Genomic DNA, 15,385 nt, shown 5'->3' with positions numbered 1-15,385 from the left:
TTCCAGTGAGGTAGCATGTAGCTAAGCAGAACAGAACCCAAGACAGTAGATGTTCTCCTCTGATAACTGAGCTGTGGTCTTCTCATACCCAGGCCTTGGACAACCACACTAGTGTCAGAGGATGCAGACGGGAGCCCTGCATGCAAAGGTCCTACTGTGGGTGACAAGGCTATCTGAGTAAATGTGTGTGAAGGGGAGGGAGCTGTATAATGGTGCTGCATACATGTACGCGGTTTGCATACGGACACAGGCTTACCCCAGTGATGGTGGATGTTGCACATGGTGGCCATCGACTGCTGTGACCTCACTAGCATCTTGTTCTCTCTGTCTTTGCTTTGGTGAGGCCTGGTGCTCAGCTGTGGCAGAGGCCGTTGGTTGCTATCCAAAGCCTGGGACTTTCTGTGTCCGTCCGTAATGATCCAGCTACAGTATGGCTTTGTCTGCCAACAGCTGTGGCTTCCCTGTATGAAGTCCTCCTCTGATCAGAAGAGCCTACATGGCAGGAATCAACACTCCATAAAGGGCAGCCTCCAAAGGGCACAGGTATGAGTGACAGAGATCTGTCTCCTCCAGAAGCCTGACTTTGAGGCCTTCGAGGCATGGTGCGCCCTGCCTCTTGGGTTGCCAGTGGGAGAATTTGATGGCCCATATCCTCCCAGGCTTTCTTCTCCCCCTTCCCCACCTCCCCCTCCCACTTCCACTTCCCTGAGGCTATTTCTCTGACCAGGACTTTTGATAGTATGGCTGTGTTCCAGGGGATGGTCCTGCTTTCTCCTGGCATACCATCGGAGTGATAAGACTGTCAGATGCGCCATCTCCTGGGTATTCTAAGCACCCAGCTGTTCTCCTTGGGCCTTGTTCCTGGCAAAGAGAGGACTCAGCCTCCTTGTAGGAACGTGCCGAGCCTTGAGCATGATGCCCACAGCCCAAGAAGTGTGTGAACAGAGGGGACAGGGAGAACTGAGTATCAGTGTAGTGGTCCAGGTGGGAGTCAGCATATGGCTGGACACCATCACCGTAAATTTAGGAGGCGGGACCTCACAGTGGAACATGGTTTCGAACAGAACAGAGAGGCAAGTGTTTTACATAGAGAGGGCATAGCCAACAGGAATTGCCAGAAAACAAGAGCCAGGGAGAGTCCCCTCTAGAAAACCAGCGGCATAAGACAAGTCCTGGATCCAAATGTCCGGCTCGGCATACAGCTCCGAGTGTCCAAACACCGGTTCAGCATATGGCTGTGAGTGTCCCAAGGCAACAGTGGGCTTTAAAGCAAAAGGGATTTCTTCCTCCTAGAGTGGAGTCTGTGACAAATGAGTAGTGGCAGCAGAGAGCCAGCAGGTGGCAGTATGTGCCCGGGTCTGGCCAGTGCTGGACAGCAAGGCTACATTTTTGCCAGCAGAGAAATGGGATTTCCAGAAGGAACTTGTGGTTCCCCGTCTCATGATACCCCACCCCATCTGCCTTACCTTGTTTAGGATCACACCCCAATCTTAGGGTGTGGTTTTGGGGTTCTCTGTGCTAGCCGAAGGAAGGAAACCATGTCCGAGAAGGACAGTTTCTCTGTGTTAAGAGAGGTTACCAGGCAAAGCCCCCATCTGAAGGGGAATAGGAAAGATGAGCGTTTCTGTAGAGGGGAGCAAGGGGGCATATTCCTGTCTCTTTCCCTCAGAAGGACAAGACTTTGGATATGTGGAGTCATCTTCTGAAATTGGCCTTTCATCATATTCTCACTTGCATCAGGCAGGTCTCAGAGGAGTGGCACCATGCTTCATAAGAAGGGGGCTGGGGATGGCTTAGTAGGTGAAGTGCCTGCCGTGCAAGCAGGGTGGTCTGAGTTTAGATTCCCAGTACCACATAAAAGTCCAGGTGCAGTAGCATGCACTGGGAGGTGGACACAGGAGGTTTGGGGGACTTGGGTGGCCAGCCAGTCTAAACTAATAGGGGTCTCCAGGAACTAAAGACGCAGAAACATGAGGATCGCCATCTGGGCTACATAGCAACATTTTGTTTAGAAAACCCAAATACAAGTGGAGAAACAAAAAGGAACTCCTATGAGTCTGTGCAGACACCCCTCCTTACAAGAGCACCACCTGGCTCACACTTGAGGAACAGTCAATGTTCAGACTCAGTCTTGAGAAGGCTTGTTTAGAGGGTTCCTTCCCTCTGAATTTGCAGCCACCAGGAACCCCCAAGGCCCCCATGAACTCATCCCTCGAAAGCATTACTTCTTTCTACATCTTTGTTGATAACAAGCATTTATTTTGAGTCCAGAAAAGATACATTGTTGCTTATTCAGCCTAATCTAGGAAGGAGAAAAAGCTGTTCTGTAGATTCCCTCCAACATGTTGAGTAGGCAGAGATGTGTTTCCTCCCCCGCCACTTCCCAGAGCTCTAGAAACAGGCTGTGTTTCTCAAAAGAGTCTCATTCCTGGGGTGCATTTAAAAGGCTGTACAGGCAGACTTTTTTTTTTTTTTGCCTAGAAAGCGGAACACCACAAAGGTGGGCAGAAGTGCTTGTAAACAAGGTTCCCTCACCCAGGCCCGTGTGACTCCAGGGTGCCGCTCCCAAGATGCTGCAGAACCCGTGGTCTAGGGCCCTTTTCGGCTCTGCATCAGAATAAATGCTTTTTCTATAGAAAATAAAGATGAAGATAGTCATCCTTGCCATCCCTCTGCTTAGGAAAGGGATTGCTGAATTTTCTTAGCCCTTCATTGGAGGAGTTGGATGCGGGAAGGGGGTCAGTGGGGATGAGTCTGCTGCTTTGGGATGACTGACAGAAAGTAGGAGTTGGGAAGGCAGGAGGCCTCATCCCCTGCTAGCAGCGGTGCTGACAGGAGACTCCTCAAGGTGCTTAGCTTTGGCAAGCTGGGTCTTCAAAGATTGCCTTGTCACCTTATATAGCCCTCACTGGAGACTGATAGACTCACAGGCTTATATCTGAGCCTTTCTCCAACCGGCTGTCCCCACACACCTGCTTCCGCCATGGGATGTTGGCAGCAGACAGTGGTCTTCTCATAGTGACATGGAGGGTTTTTTTTTTCTTTTTTCTTTTGTGTGTGGGTGGGGGAGTACATTCGTGTTTTGTGTTTTTTTTGTTTTGTCTCTGCACGTGTCCCAGAGAGGCAAGGTCAGGATTCATCAACTCAGTCCCCAGTTGTGAGTTGCCACCCTGGTTGACAACGCTGGCTCTCAGGTTGGCTTGAGACCTCCTAGATTCAGGCTGTCAGGGCTGACTGGGCTCTTCCTGAGCAGTGGGCCCTTCTGTGCCTCCTCTGAGTAGTGTCCAGGCAGCACTGGGGAAGGGCCACCCGCACCTTGTATTCTTGTTTTCCCGGCGCAGACATGTGATGCCCCTCCACGACACACGCCCAACGGCCTGTCTCCCCCTGAAACTTAGGGTGGGTGTCTGAGCTAACCCCACTAGCACCGCCAAACTGAGGACACTGAGACAGGCTAAATGGGCTACGAGGACCTCCAGGTCATGCCTAAGCCACCAGACCCGTTTTAATTTCCACCTTGTAAGTGGCAGTATGGTGACAGTGTGGCTCTTCTGCCCTGGAGTTGAGGGATAGGCAAAGTGCACAGTGGGACCTCATTGGTACCTGTCTCAGCTCCCAGTCGGATAAGCCCTGGGGTAGGTGTTACGGAAGGAAGGAGGCTGGGGAGAGGGTAGAAAGCGGGGCTTCCTCTCTCACCTCTGCCCAGCACTGTTCAGAGAGGCATTACCACCAGGCATCAGGCTGAGGAGGAAGAGATACCAGGTAAGGAAAATTTCTTCTAAAAAGGAAACCTTCCCAGTTGAGTTTGTGCATATACAGGTGTCTACATATGTGTGGGACGCGTCAGTGTATGCACTTTGGGGTGTGTCAGAATATATCTGTAGTCATATATATGCATGTGCATGAGTTTTGTGTGTGTACCCAAGTGCCTGGAGGAGATAGGGTAGCCTGGGAGGACAATGGGACCTATGGGCTCCATCACTCACACAATCCTTTCAGGGCGGGGAGCTGGAGTCTGGGTTGAGGTGGGTGAGCCCTGGGAGTTACTTGGCCGTGGTTCTGGTCCCGGCAATGGCAGCAGGTCAGATGGGCAGCCTGCCCCACACACGGCTTCATAAGGTGGCAGCGTGTCCATGGAGACAGTATGGAGGCCATTCTGGCCCTGGGTCCTCTGCTCTGGCTGATGGTGGCTGTGGCCGCTGTCTGAGTCAAGGGCACCATTCAGCATGGGGCAGGAACCTGTCATCGAGTAGGGCGGTGGTGCATCCGTGGGGACATACAGCTGAGTGGCCCCTGGTCCCACACACTCCTCATACCTGTGAGAGAAGAGTTTTCACTCAGGAGCTGTAGATTCCATGGCCTTAGGGCAGGTAAAGAGTCTATATTCTGTGTGGTGAGAAGCTGCCCTCACTGTAGACTATGGCCAGCCTCACATATGCTGGCTCCCATGAGACCCTCTAGTCCCCAGGGAAGACAGTGTGACACCCTTAGCTGGGTCAGACTTTACCCTCACATCCATGTGAACCCAAGCAAGTTCATACACCCCTGCCCCTCTCTGTGGGGTCATAGATTCCCTGGAGCAAGAGCAGCCCCTGTCTAGGGAGGAGTCCCAGCCTGGGCATTGGGAATGGGCCTGAGATGTCTCCACTGCTGTTTTCTAGATTTAGGAAGGGATCACTGGGGCCTCCAAAACCAAAGCTGTAGGGCTAAGAGCATCTTCTGCTCCTCCCAGAGCCTCTGGTGGGCGGGAAATGGCCTATTTGACAGGACCAGGGTCTGGGAGAACTCAAATGGCTAAGAAGGCACTGTCACTTCTTAGGATTCAGTGCCCCAGTGAAGGCTGGCCAAGATGCTTCCTGTCCCAGTGAGTGGCTTTTGAAATCTGGGGATTGAGAAGTCCCGCCCCAAGGGCAGAGACCTAGTGTCTAGCAAGCTTCTTTCTATATTGTTGCCCTGCCCTCGCCCTCCCCACTGCCCTTGAGTCTCCTGAAGCAGTGGCTGTAACTCCTCCTTCCCAGGCATTAGTCTATTTCCTTGTGTAAAGTAGGATGGGCCATTCAGTTTACTCCTCTTGGTGCTAAGAAGGCACTGTGGATAGGGAACTGGGGGTGCTTCCGAATGGACCAGAACCATATAGCTCCCGAAGGTGTGCCCTGAGAACATGCCAATCTCCCTGTTCCCCTCAGAGCCTAGCTGGCTTAGTTTGAACGGGGAAGGAATTGGACTCCAAAGGATACCCCTCTGTCCTTGTGATTCATCTAAAGGACAGGGCCAACAGGGGCTACTTGGATGGATGTAAAGGTGCAAGGGGTAGAGTCTAGGTGGAGGTGGGCTCTCTGTGACTTGGAACTATGGGAACGGGCTGCTAGAGCCCATCCTGCCTGGGCTGAGATCGGGACCTGGGTGGACCTATAACAAGAGTGTGCAGCAGGTCCGGGATGGGACTGGGAATGCTAAGCAAGATGGCAAAAACAGGTCTTGAGACAAGAATATGCAGAGGCTGGGGAAAGCACTGGAAAGGCAGGCTGAGCACAGCACACAATGGAGACCCAACCGATAAGAGGGGCTAGCCAGGTCTGGCATGAAACCACACCAAAACAACGAGGCTTCTCACCCCATCACCCATCAGCCTGAAGAAGCCAGCTGGTGTCTGTAGCCACCCTTCCTTGGCAGCACTTTCCAAGGGAAGAAGCTGTGGCCAAGCCAACTGGAATCCTTTTGTATTTACACATGGGGAGCTGAGGTTCTTACCCTGGGTGGGAGATTTTATCCAGGGGAATCCCTGCTCTTCCCACCATGGGGCCTCCTTACCCCGGTGGAGAATCTGGGTACAGCTCCCGGAGCACAGTGACATCCACGTCCCCCTCAGAGCTGATGTCCAAGGGTGGGGGCCAGTCCTCAGCAGGGCTACAGGCGTAGGGCATCCTGTGGCTGGAGTGGCTGCGTGTGTGTTCTTCAGATGCTGCAGAGAACAGGAGCATGGGCAGTGGTAGGGACTTCCCACATAATAGCTGTCTATCCAAGGTTCAGAGGTCCCCACACGACCATCCCCTTACCAGACTCAGCTGCCTCTATCCCAAACAACACCACCAGAATGTGAGCACTGCAGAGTTCTGGGAGTGGGGTCACAGACAAGGCTGGTCCTATCCTGAGGTCCTTCCAGGGTAGATGACAGTTTAGCCCAGGACAGTGATAGCACTAGGGGGTACCTGCTAAGCTTTGAAAGTTAGCTTAGCCATGCCCTCTTCCCTCCAACCAAGCAAGTCCCCTCGAGGATGGATGTGACTCAGGAGATGTCACCAGGATGTTAGCACAGGACTTCCGGAGGAGAGACAGGTGTACTCAGCACACAGGTGACTCCAGAGACTAATTCTCAGTCCCCACACAAACTGCTCTTTTGACCCAACAGCAATGGAAGATTCTGGACGAGGAACCCCATCTACAGGTCCACTTCTGGGGTTATTCATGGGAATCAAGAAAACTCTCAGAGGAGAATATTCTAGGCATATCTTCTCATTGGTGGCTCTGCCTGTCTGGCAGGTCATGGCCCTCATTTTATCCCCCATATTGCCTGTGTCTTAAAGGTTTTTTCTACAATGAATACTTATTACGTTTCTATGAGAAAAGAAATGAAACCAATAATAGGTTGTGAAAAAGGAGATGAGGTTTATTCCTCCTCTTCAGGTGTCAGTTGGAAAATGGGAGCTCGGGGGGGATGTGAGAGAGGAGAGCCAGGGGAGATGAGACAAAATAACATAAACTAGCTGGGGTCCTGCACTAGCAGCACTGCCCAGAAGGGTCTCTGGGCTCATACAGGGTGGGGTCCACCTTACAGTGGAAGCTGGAACTTGCTGCTTTTCTCATCTCCCTACCCCTGGCTTGGGAACTATAGAACTCATCCTGGTTCTATGTGAGACTTACCATGAAGACTCATGAAGGTCAGTCCTTCCATAGCCTCTGAAAAACCTCCTCTGGGCTGCAGAAGGGGTGGACCACACACAAGTCCTGCTCTCATGGATGTCACCCCTGTGACTGAGGCGGGAGGCGTGGGTATGTGGGCGAAAAAGAAGGGGAGGATCCTGCTTTGCTTTTCTGGCAGGGAGAAGCAGGGCTGGGGATACCTCCCAGAGGAAGCAAACAGCTTTGGAGCCAGGCCTGGGAAGCCTCAGAACAGGGGCTGGGCAGAGGTACCACATGTGCAAAAGGGTGGGTGCTGGAAGAGCATAAGGTGCTCTGGGTGGGGGTGGAGGCTGGGGGTGGGACAGGGCTGAGTGGGAGGAGCAGGAAGGCAGGAAAGATGTACTGGGTCTGCCAGGATTGGAGACAGTTAAGGTAGCGCCTGGGCTTCTCATGGGAACATAGGTCATACCAGCCTGGTCTGGGCTGTATGTACCCTTGACTTGTCTGCTAGGGAGAGCTTAGCCCCTGCGGAGATGTGGGGCCTGGGCTGGTTGAGTTTCCTCCTCTGACCATGCAAACCTGCTGACTTTCCTTTCTAGCCCTAGCTGGTTCAGAGAGCTTGTCACTAACTGGCTGTCTTCCATTGTCACTGCACTCAGTCTTGTGTAAGATCTGGTCTTTTGCTTCTCTCTAGACTTCCAGAGGATTAGCATGTAGGTCCAAAGGGCCTTTGGCATCCATGTGTCTGCTGGACCCAGCCCTAAGCCTGTAGGTGGCCCTTTAGGGCTGTGTAGAAGTTGGTCTTCATGCACCCAGGTCAGCTACCCAGGATTCGCATCTCTAATCTACCTCTTGCAAGAGGGTGACCCCAGGTCCATTGTTCAACTGTTCCAACCTCAAATTTGGATCAGCACATTGAAGTGGGGAGCACAACTAGCCATCCCAAACTGTTGGGAGGAAGATTTTGCATAATGAGATTATGTAGAGGAAGTTCCAGGAATCAGCAGGTGCTCTTTCCCACCAGTCCTCTGTGCTTGCTTCATGTGTCCCAGTCCTGCTGGTTCTGCCTTAGTCAGGGTTTTACTGCTGTGAAGAGGCACCATGACTAAGGCAACTCTTAAAAGGACATTTAATTGGGTCTTAAAGCTACACCCACAATGACAAAGCTACTCCAAAAGGGCCATCCCTTCTAATAGTGCCACTCTCTAGGCTGAGCATATATAAACCATCACATTATTCTTGTTCCCTTGTCTTGAATGGGAAAGGCCCTGCAGGTCCCCCCCCCAAAAAAAAATGCAGCTACAATAAGAAGCCTCTCAGGGTCCTGCCTTTCATGGGGAAGTCTGTTTTTGTTTTCTCATAGGGCAGGTGGCCTCTAGTCTGGGTAGGAGCTCTGGCTGCCCAGTGCATGCTCCCGTGGGCCTTGTTCCTGCCATGGAACACTGTCTCAGAACTGAACCATTCTGCTTCATTGGTGGTCCCTGCCAGGAATGAGCTGGAGTCAGGTAGCCATGTTCTGTTCAAGTCCATGCATTCTGACCAGACATGTTCTGTACAAGTCCATGCATTCTGACCAGATGGACACTCCTGGGACTGGTCCCCTTCCTCCCCAACAGCCACCAATGTATGACAAGACACCCCACAATAATTTCTTTCTTTATGGGCTTATATTTTCACTGCTCCTTCATCCTGTCATCGAGTCATCTGTCTGTCTGTACAGCTACTCACCCTGTCCCCACTCTTACCTGGGCCTCAAGTTCCCACTTACCCACCCAGATCATCTATCTCACCTGAGCATTCGACTCAATCCACCTGAACCTCTATCCTCTTAGCCATACTCATCTATTTCTCCATTTGTCTATTCATCGTCATGCCCATTTATCCATCCATTCCCTCCGTCCACCAATCCACTGATCTACGCATTCAATCCCTTATGTGGCATCCCTCTGCTGGCCTATCTCACCCACCCTCTCTCCATCTATTCATTCATCCGCCCATCCATCCTTCTGCTCATTCATTTCTCTTCTCATCCACATCTCCACTTACCCACTCACCCATCCCATGCTCATCCATCTACTCATCTACATACTTATGCTTTGGTGTAGTCACTCATCCACCTATCTACCCATTTCTCCATCACCCACCACTCACCCAGCCTTCTGTCTTTCTACTCATTCATCCTCATTCATCTATCTACTCACTCATCTTTCTATTTGTCCATCCACATATCTCTCTACCCATTCACCCACCTAACCATCTTCCATTCATATTATCATCCACTTACTCACCTACCTACTCACAAATCCATCTATCTCTCCATCCATATCACCATGCATCCATAAATACATGCATCCATCCATGCATTCACCCATCCATCCTTGCATTCATTTATTCATTCATCTATCCAATATCCTATCCATCCATCTATCCATCCATCCTTGCATCCATCCATCCATCCATCCATCCATCCATCCATCCATCCATCTATCCATCCATCCATCCATCTGGCATCTGGACCAGTATCAGCACAGCATGGCCCAACAGTGGCAGGGGCTGAGGAATATGGCATACTTTCCATCTGGCTTTCAGCCTTTGTAGGTCCTTCTCGTGGTAGTGGATACCCGTGAGCTCTTCCTATAGATCAGGATACTTCCCTGACCGCATAGCAGAGATTCTATCCCCTGGACAATGCCTTAAGCCAGTCTCAGTGGCAGAAGTAACATGACTCAGAGCTCACCATGATCCTGCTCATATTCTCGGTGTCGGCGCCGGCGGTGGCGGTGATGGTGATGGTGGCGGCGATGGCGATGGTGGTGTCGCTGGATCCGGGCCTGTCTGTCCCTTCTGATGCTTCCCACAATGATGGTGATGCAGGAGAGAGTGATGACCACACCTATGACAGCGCTTGCCACCAGCACTGGAGACACCAGCAGGTGGCTGTGCTCAGAGCTCTCGGAGAATGTGGTGGGGTAGAAGTAGCTGGTACGATTGTATCGTGCTACTGTGGACAGAGAGAAAGGACACTCAGATGGGTCCCAGGATGACACAAACCTTCTCTCAACCTTGCTGTCCTGGGTTATCTCTAAATAAACAGATAGTCAGGGTCAGGCTTTTCATCCTGGTTGATTGTTCTTGCTTCGGGATAGAGAAACAGGACTCCACCCAACTGCTTGTCACCCAACTTCTGTTGTAGGTTAGCCTACTTTATTTCCTTTGGCCCCTCTGCTTCAGCAACCCATCTAGCCTACGGACAGGAAAACTCAGATAGGACAATGGACCTACTCAAGGCAGAACTGAGGCTCTAAGCGAAGAATCTCAGTACTAGACCAAGAGTCTCTTTTACCAAGATGTGAGGCTGAAACGTCTTTACCAAAGGGGATGTACAGAGGTAAGAGTATGAGCACTTGGGGAAAGGGTCTCAGGAAGGGGTCAAAATTAGCAAGAGTAACCACGCCTGCCACACGGCTCAGGGATAGCTGTCATCTCAGTGGTGAGTACCACCGAATTCCTCTAGCTCTCTGAGGGTGGTCCAGGTCACCCTTATCACAGGTGGGTGGGGTTCAGTGCTGGAAGAGTCCATCCTATAGCTAGCCAGTTACCCTGTGGTAGAGCTAAGCTAGAAGTGTGGATCTCAAATCCAGAAGTCCCTCTGTATCACCCCTGCCTGTTGGTGGGGGGGATTTCCTGAGATGTGCTCCCAACTTCTGGACAATCGTGGGACACAGATTCTCAGACTTACTGAGCATCAGGAGCATGGCAAATGTGGGAATGAGGAAGTTAGGTCATTTCTGGATCCTATTCTGAGAGGGGTTTCCATGTGTCTGCCCACAGCCCATGTTAGGTGCACCTGTTGCTTAGGACTGTGTGAAGTTTCCAGGCCTTGCACTTGATAAACCCTTGTGTCCTTATGTCCAGAAGCCAGGCTTGGTGTAGTGAAGTTGCCTAATGTGTACATGGTATGAGTGGCTCCAGACTTGAGACCAGATGGGAGAATGCCAGGGAGGGTTTGAGTTGCTTTGGAGCATTGAGACTTCTGTCTTGGATGGTAACCAAGTAGAGTGTGAATGGTAATCTGCCTGGGTAGCTGAAGAAAGGTTTTTTATTCTGTGAGGGTCTCTACATCCACCTTTCAATGGTGGCTGCTTTTTTCTTCAAATCCCTTCCCAGAACTTACCTCAAAAACCCCACCCACTCACCTCAAAAGCCCCAGAACACTCAGTTCCCAGCGAGGACAGATGGGTAAAGAAAGAATTCAGGAGTTTATCTGGGACTTGAAAATGCCTGGCAGCATGTTGGCTCATGCTGGGGGCTTTTGTAGCTCATCATCATCATTAGTGGGTAGGTCACTGTTCTCCTGCCTGATTCTCTGGTGGGATGTGCACCTAATGGTCCCAGCTAGGCATGCATGCCTCTCAATTAAACCACCATCTTTATGTATGTTTGTATATATATATATATATGTATATATACATATATATATATATGTATGTATGTATGTATGTATGTATGTAGGTATGTATATATGTATGTGTGTATGTTTGCATGTGGGCACATGTCAACATGGGGGTACATGCATGTGGAAACCTAAAAACATCCAGAATCACCCTCTATCATTCTTCCACTGCATTCACTGAAGTAAGGTCTCTCAATCAAACCTGGAGATTACCAATAGGGCTAGTTTCAGTAGCCAGCCGACTGGAAATTCTCTGTCTCTAGCTTCTGAGGCTGGAATTATATGGCTTCATAACCTACCCAGCATCTACATGGGTTCTGAGCATATGAACTCCAGCCTCCAGGCTTGGGTCCAAATGCTTTAACCACGGAACCATCTCTCTGCCCACATGCACACTTCTTTGATGCTCTGACAGGAGAATGTCCATGAAAATTGATTCTTGGGATTCTGTGAGGGCAAATACAGGCCAGTTTTCAGAGGCCCTACTATGTGTAGGCTCAATGCTTAAGATCTTGCTTTTTCTTCGAAGTTATGTTCATCCAAATCTTCTATCTTGCATGAAGACATCGAGACTAAAAAGCTGATAGAAAACTCCATTGCTATTAGGTAACTGAGGCAGGCTCTCTCTGTGCTATTGTTACCTCACTAAACAAGTCAGGAGGAGATGGACAAGAAGCTGGCAGGGGCATTAAAACAACAGGGAAAGGGAAGATAGAACTGAGTCATGTAAGACTGAAACTTAATCCTCACTGGGATTACTATGTATTAATGTGAAGTCGCTGTGGCAAGATGCATGTGGCAAGCCCTAGAGAAAAAAATCACAGAATGTGGTGGGAAATCTTTTAACGGAGTCAAAATATTACACTATAAAGTATTCAGTTATAGCAAGAAGGAGAAACAGAAGGCAAGAGGCACACAGACAAAAGTAAAATGGCACGCGTGTCGACTGTCACACTGAATGTGATCTGCTAACCAACCCGACCAGGAGGCAGAGTCTGTCAGGCTGGGCAACTGTCTGTAGGCATCTCACTTGGGAACCAGAATTAAGAGTAAAGTAATAGAAAAATATCTACTATGAAAACAATTATAAGATTGCTCGGGTGGCTGTAATCAGCCACTTTAAGACATAAAAAAAGACACTTTAAAACAGAAAGTCATTAGAAATAAAAGGGATGTCTTATAATAAAAGGGTTAATCTTTCAGGAAGTCACAAAAGCTATAAACATATATTCACTTAAAAACAGAATTCCAAAATACATTAAGCAGAGGCCGAAAAACAGAGGAAATAGACACAGTACAACAGCTTGGGCTTCAATATCCCATTTTCTATAAAGTTAGGTAGAAACCAGGTATAGGGGTGTGTACCTATAATCCCAAAGGTTCCCCTTTAAGTCCATAGCCAGACTGGGTTACATGGTGAGACCCTCTGACAAACCAACTAATGAGCCAGCCAACCAACAAGTGAACAACTAACCTGAAGAAAAAAAAAAAAAAAAGAAAATACAAGACTTGAACAAAATTATAAACAAATCAGATCTAACATGCCCAGAGCACTCCACCTGACAGAGCCATTCTTCTCCAGCAGAGGAATGCTTTCCAGGATGGGTTATGTGCCAGGATGTAAGATGAACTGCAGTTTATTTGAACTGATCAAAACTGTACAAAGTGTGTTCTTTGATTACAAGGAAGTTTAGAAATTTGTAAAAAGAAATAAACATGTAGAAGTTACAAGACACACCAATAAATAAATAACAAGCCAGAGAGAAAGGCATAGGGGACATCCAAACATATATTAAGATGAGTTTGAGCGAACCCCCGTGAGATGATGCTAATGCAGTGGCTGAGGGACAGTCACAGCACCAACTGCCTATATACTTTTAAAAATGATCTCACATCAACAAAAAGCTTCTCCCTTAGAATACTGGAGAGAAAAGGGCACACTGGAGGTTGTGTGAGAAGGAAGGAAGATTAGAAATTTGTGAAACAGTGACGCAGAAGAGGTAAAGTCAGAGTGGCCATACTTTATTTTATTTCTTAAAAGACGGACAAAATAGATAAGTCTTAAGCTAAAATGACCAAGGAAAGGAGGGTGGAAGGAGATGGTTCAAAATACAATAATCAGAAACGAAAGAGGGAGCATGACTACAGACCTTACAGAATACCCAAGAAACAATTCACAGGTATTATGAAGCTCAAAAAGAAGGAAGGCCAAAATGGGGATGACTCAGTCCTTCTTAGAAGTTAGAACAAAACACTCATGGGAGGAAATGCAAGGTCAAATAGAGAAACAGGGATTGAAGAAAAGATCACTCAGAAGCCGCTTCATCTTGGGATCCACCACATATGCAGCCACCAAACCCAAGCACTATGGCTGATCCCAAGAAGTACTTACTGGCAGGAACAAGATGGAGATGCCCCCTCAGAGACTGTGCTAGAGTCATATAGATACAGCTGAGCATGCTTGCAGCTAACCATCCGACTGAACTCTGGGACCCCAATTAGGGTGCTGAAGAAAGGACCTAAGGAGCTGAAAGGGGTTACAACTCTATGGGAAGAACAACATTATCAACCAACCAAACCCTCCAAAACTTCCATGGACTAAAACACATTGAGAGACCTATTGATCCAGTTGCACATGGAGCTGAAGATAGCAGTATCTGGCATCAATGTGAGAAGAGGCCTTTGGTCCAGGGAGGGCATGCTTTTCCAATGTAGGGGAATACAAGGCAATGGGGTGTAGAGTGGGATCAGAAGGGAGTGCACCTTTGTGAAGGCAAATGGAGGGCGAGGAAGTATGGGAGTGGGGGGGGGAGGGATAACATCTCAAATGTAAGTACAGAGTATCTAATAAAAAATGAGAAAAGCTCTGGCAGAGAGGCTTGGGATCTGCCCAGAAAGCTCATGCGCGCCGACCAAATGCTCAGGTCCTTTGCCACCTGGAACAGCAGTTATCCGGGGACACAGGCCTGGTGAGATTGCACTGTGAGTAACCAAAGCACAGAGAGGGCTAGGTGGAGCTTTCGGGGGGGGGGGTCGGGGAAGGTGCCCCTGCGGCCCACAGTAAGGGCCGGGCCTCTGGGAGAGGGACTCAGGATCTTTTCTTCAATCAGGGTACAAATGAAAAAAAAAAGGTTCTGGAGCAGATAATGATGACATTATACAACATATGAACAGATATATTATACTTCATATGTATAAATAAAATAATTATATATGTATAATTGTTATATGTATGAATATATATATATATATATATGAAATGATGCCAATTTTCACAGAATTCTTAAAAATAGTAGTATAGGTGAGAATGCTGATCAACTTATTATGTAAGGCTATGTTCACATGGATGCCAAACCATAACAGTCCAATATTTATAGAACAAAGCCTTCTGCTATAATACTAGTCAAGTGCATTGCTTGACTTCATGACTTCCGATTTGGCAAACAGTTCTTGGATATGAAAAGAACATGAGAGACAGAAGGAAGACAGTTAAACATAATGTTTACAACTCATTTGTACCAAGCAAGACTACGAAGGAACGGATGATAAGTCCATGGAACGGAAGAGAAATGTCTGAGAGTCAAGTATCTCAGAGGATGTGAGAGTCTAGAACATATAAAGAGCTGTTATCACACTGGTAATACAAAGATTGCGCTATCAGAAGTAAACCTTGATCAGAATAGACATTTCTCCAAAATACAACTGGCCAATAAACACATGGAAATGTGCTGGGTGTAGTGGCACATGCCTTTAATCCTAGCACTCGAGGAGGCATAATCTGGCAGATCTCAGTGAGTTCGAGGCCAGCCTGGTCTACATAGTGAGCTCCAGTATAACCAGAGCTACCGAGTGGGTGTGACTTTAGGGGAAGTGTGTCTTTGGGGTTTCAAATGCCTAAGCCAGATCCAGTGTCTCTGCCTCTCCCCCACTGCTGCCTGCAGATCTGGAAATAGAGAATTGAGCTCCCTCTCCAGCATCATGTCTGCCTGCATCCCACCGTGCTTCCCACCATGATGATGATGGACAAAACCT

The 15,385-nt window shown here is 48.8% G+C and overlaps 1 protein-coding gene across 2 annotated transcripts in view; it reads right to left on the bottom strand.

Annotated features, from left to right (window-relative positions):
• Window positions 1-3,982: 3,982 nt before the first annotated feature.
• BEAN1 (brain expressed associated with NEDD4 1) overlaps window positions 3,983-15,385 on the bottom strand; it is a gene marked incomplete at both ends in the record, with an annotated part of 32,418 nt that continues 21,015 nt past the window's right edge. Inside the window, 3 exons of one of the 2 annotated variants that reach the window (XM_080936937.1) lie at window positions 3,983-4,316; window positions 5,812-5,962; window positions 9,638-9,901. In XM_080936937.1, coding sequence (XP_080793063.1) covers window positions 3,983-4,316; window positions 5,812-5,962; window positions 9,638-9,901 — 749 coding nt within the window. Of the gene's footprint in view, window positions 4,317-5,811; window positions 5,963-6,921; window positions 7,016-9,637; window positions 9,902-15,385 lie in introns of those variants that run through there. The other variant, XM_080936938.1, reaches the window with a different exon arrangement.

The sequence above is a fragment of the Micromys minutus genome (genome assembly GCF_963924665.1).
Source record: "Micromys minutus genome assembly, chromosome: 24".
Classification (NCBI taxonomy): Eukaryota; Metazoa; Chordata; class Mammalia; order Rodentia; family Muridae; genus Micromys; species Micromys minutus.
The sequence above is the reverse complement of the archived record's forward strand: the minus strand, read 5'-3'. Positions and strand labels throughout refer to the sequence as shown.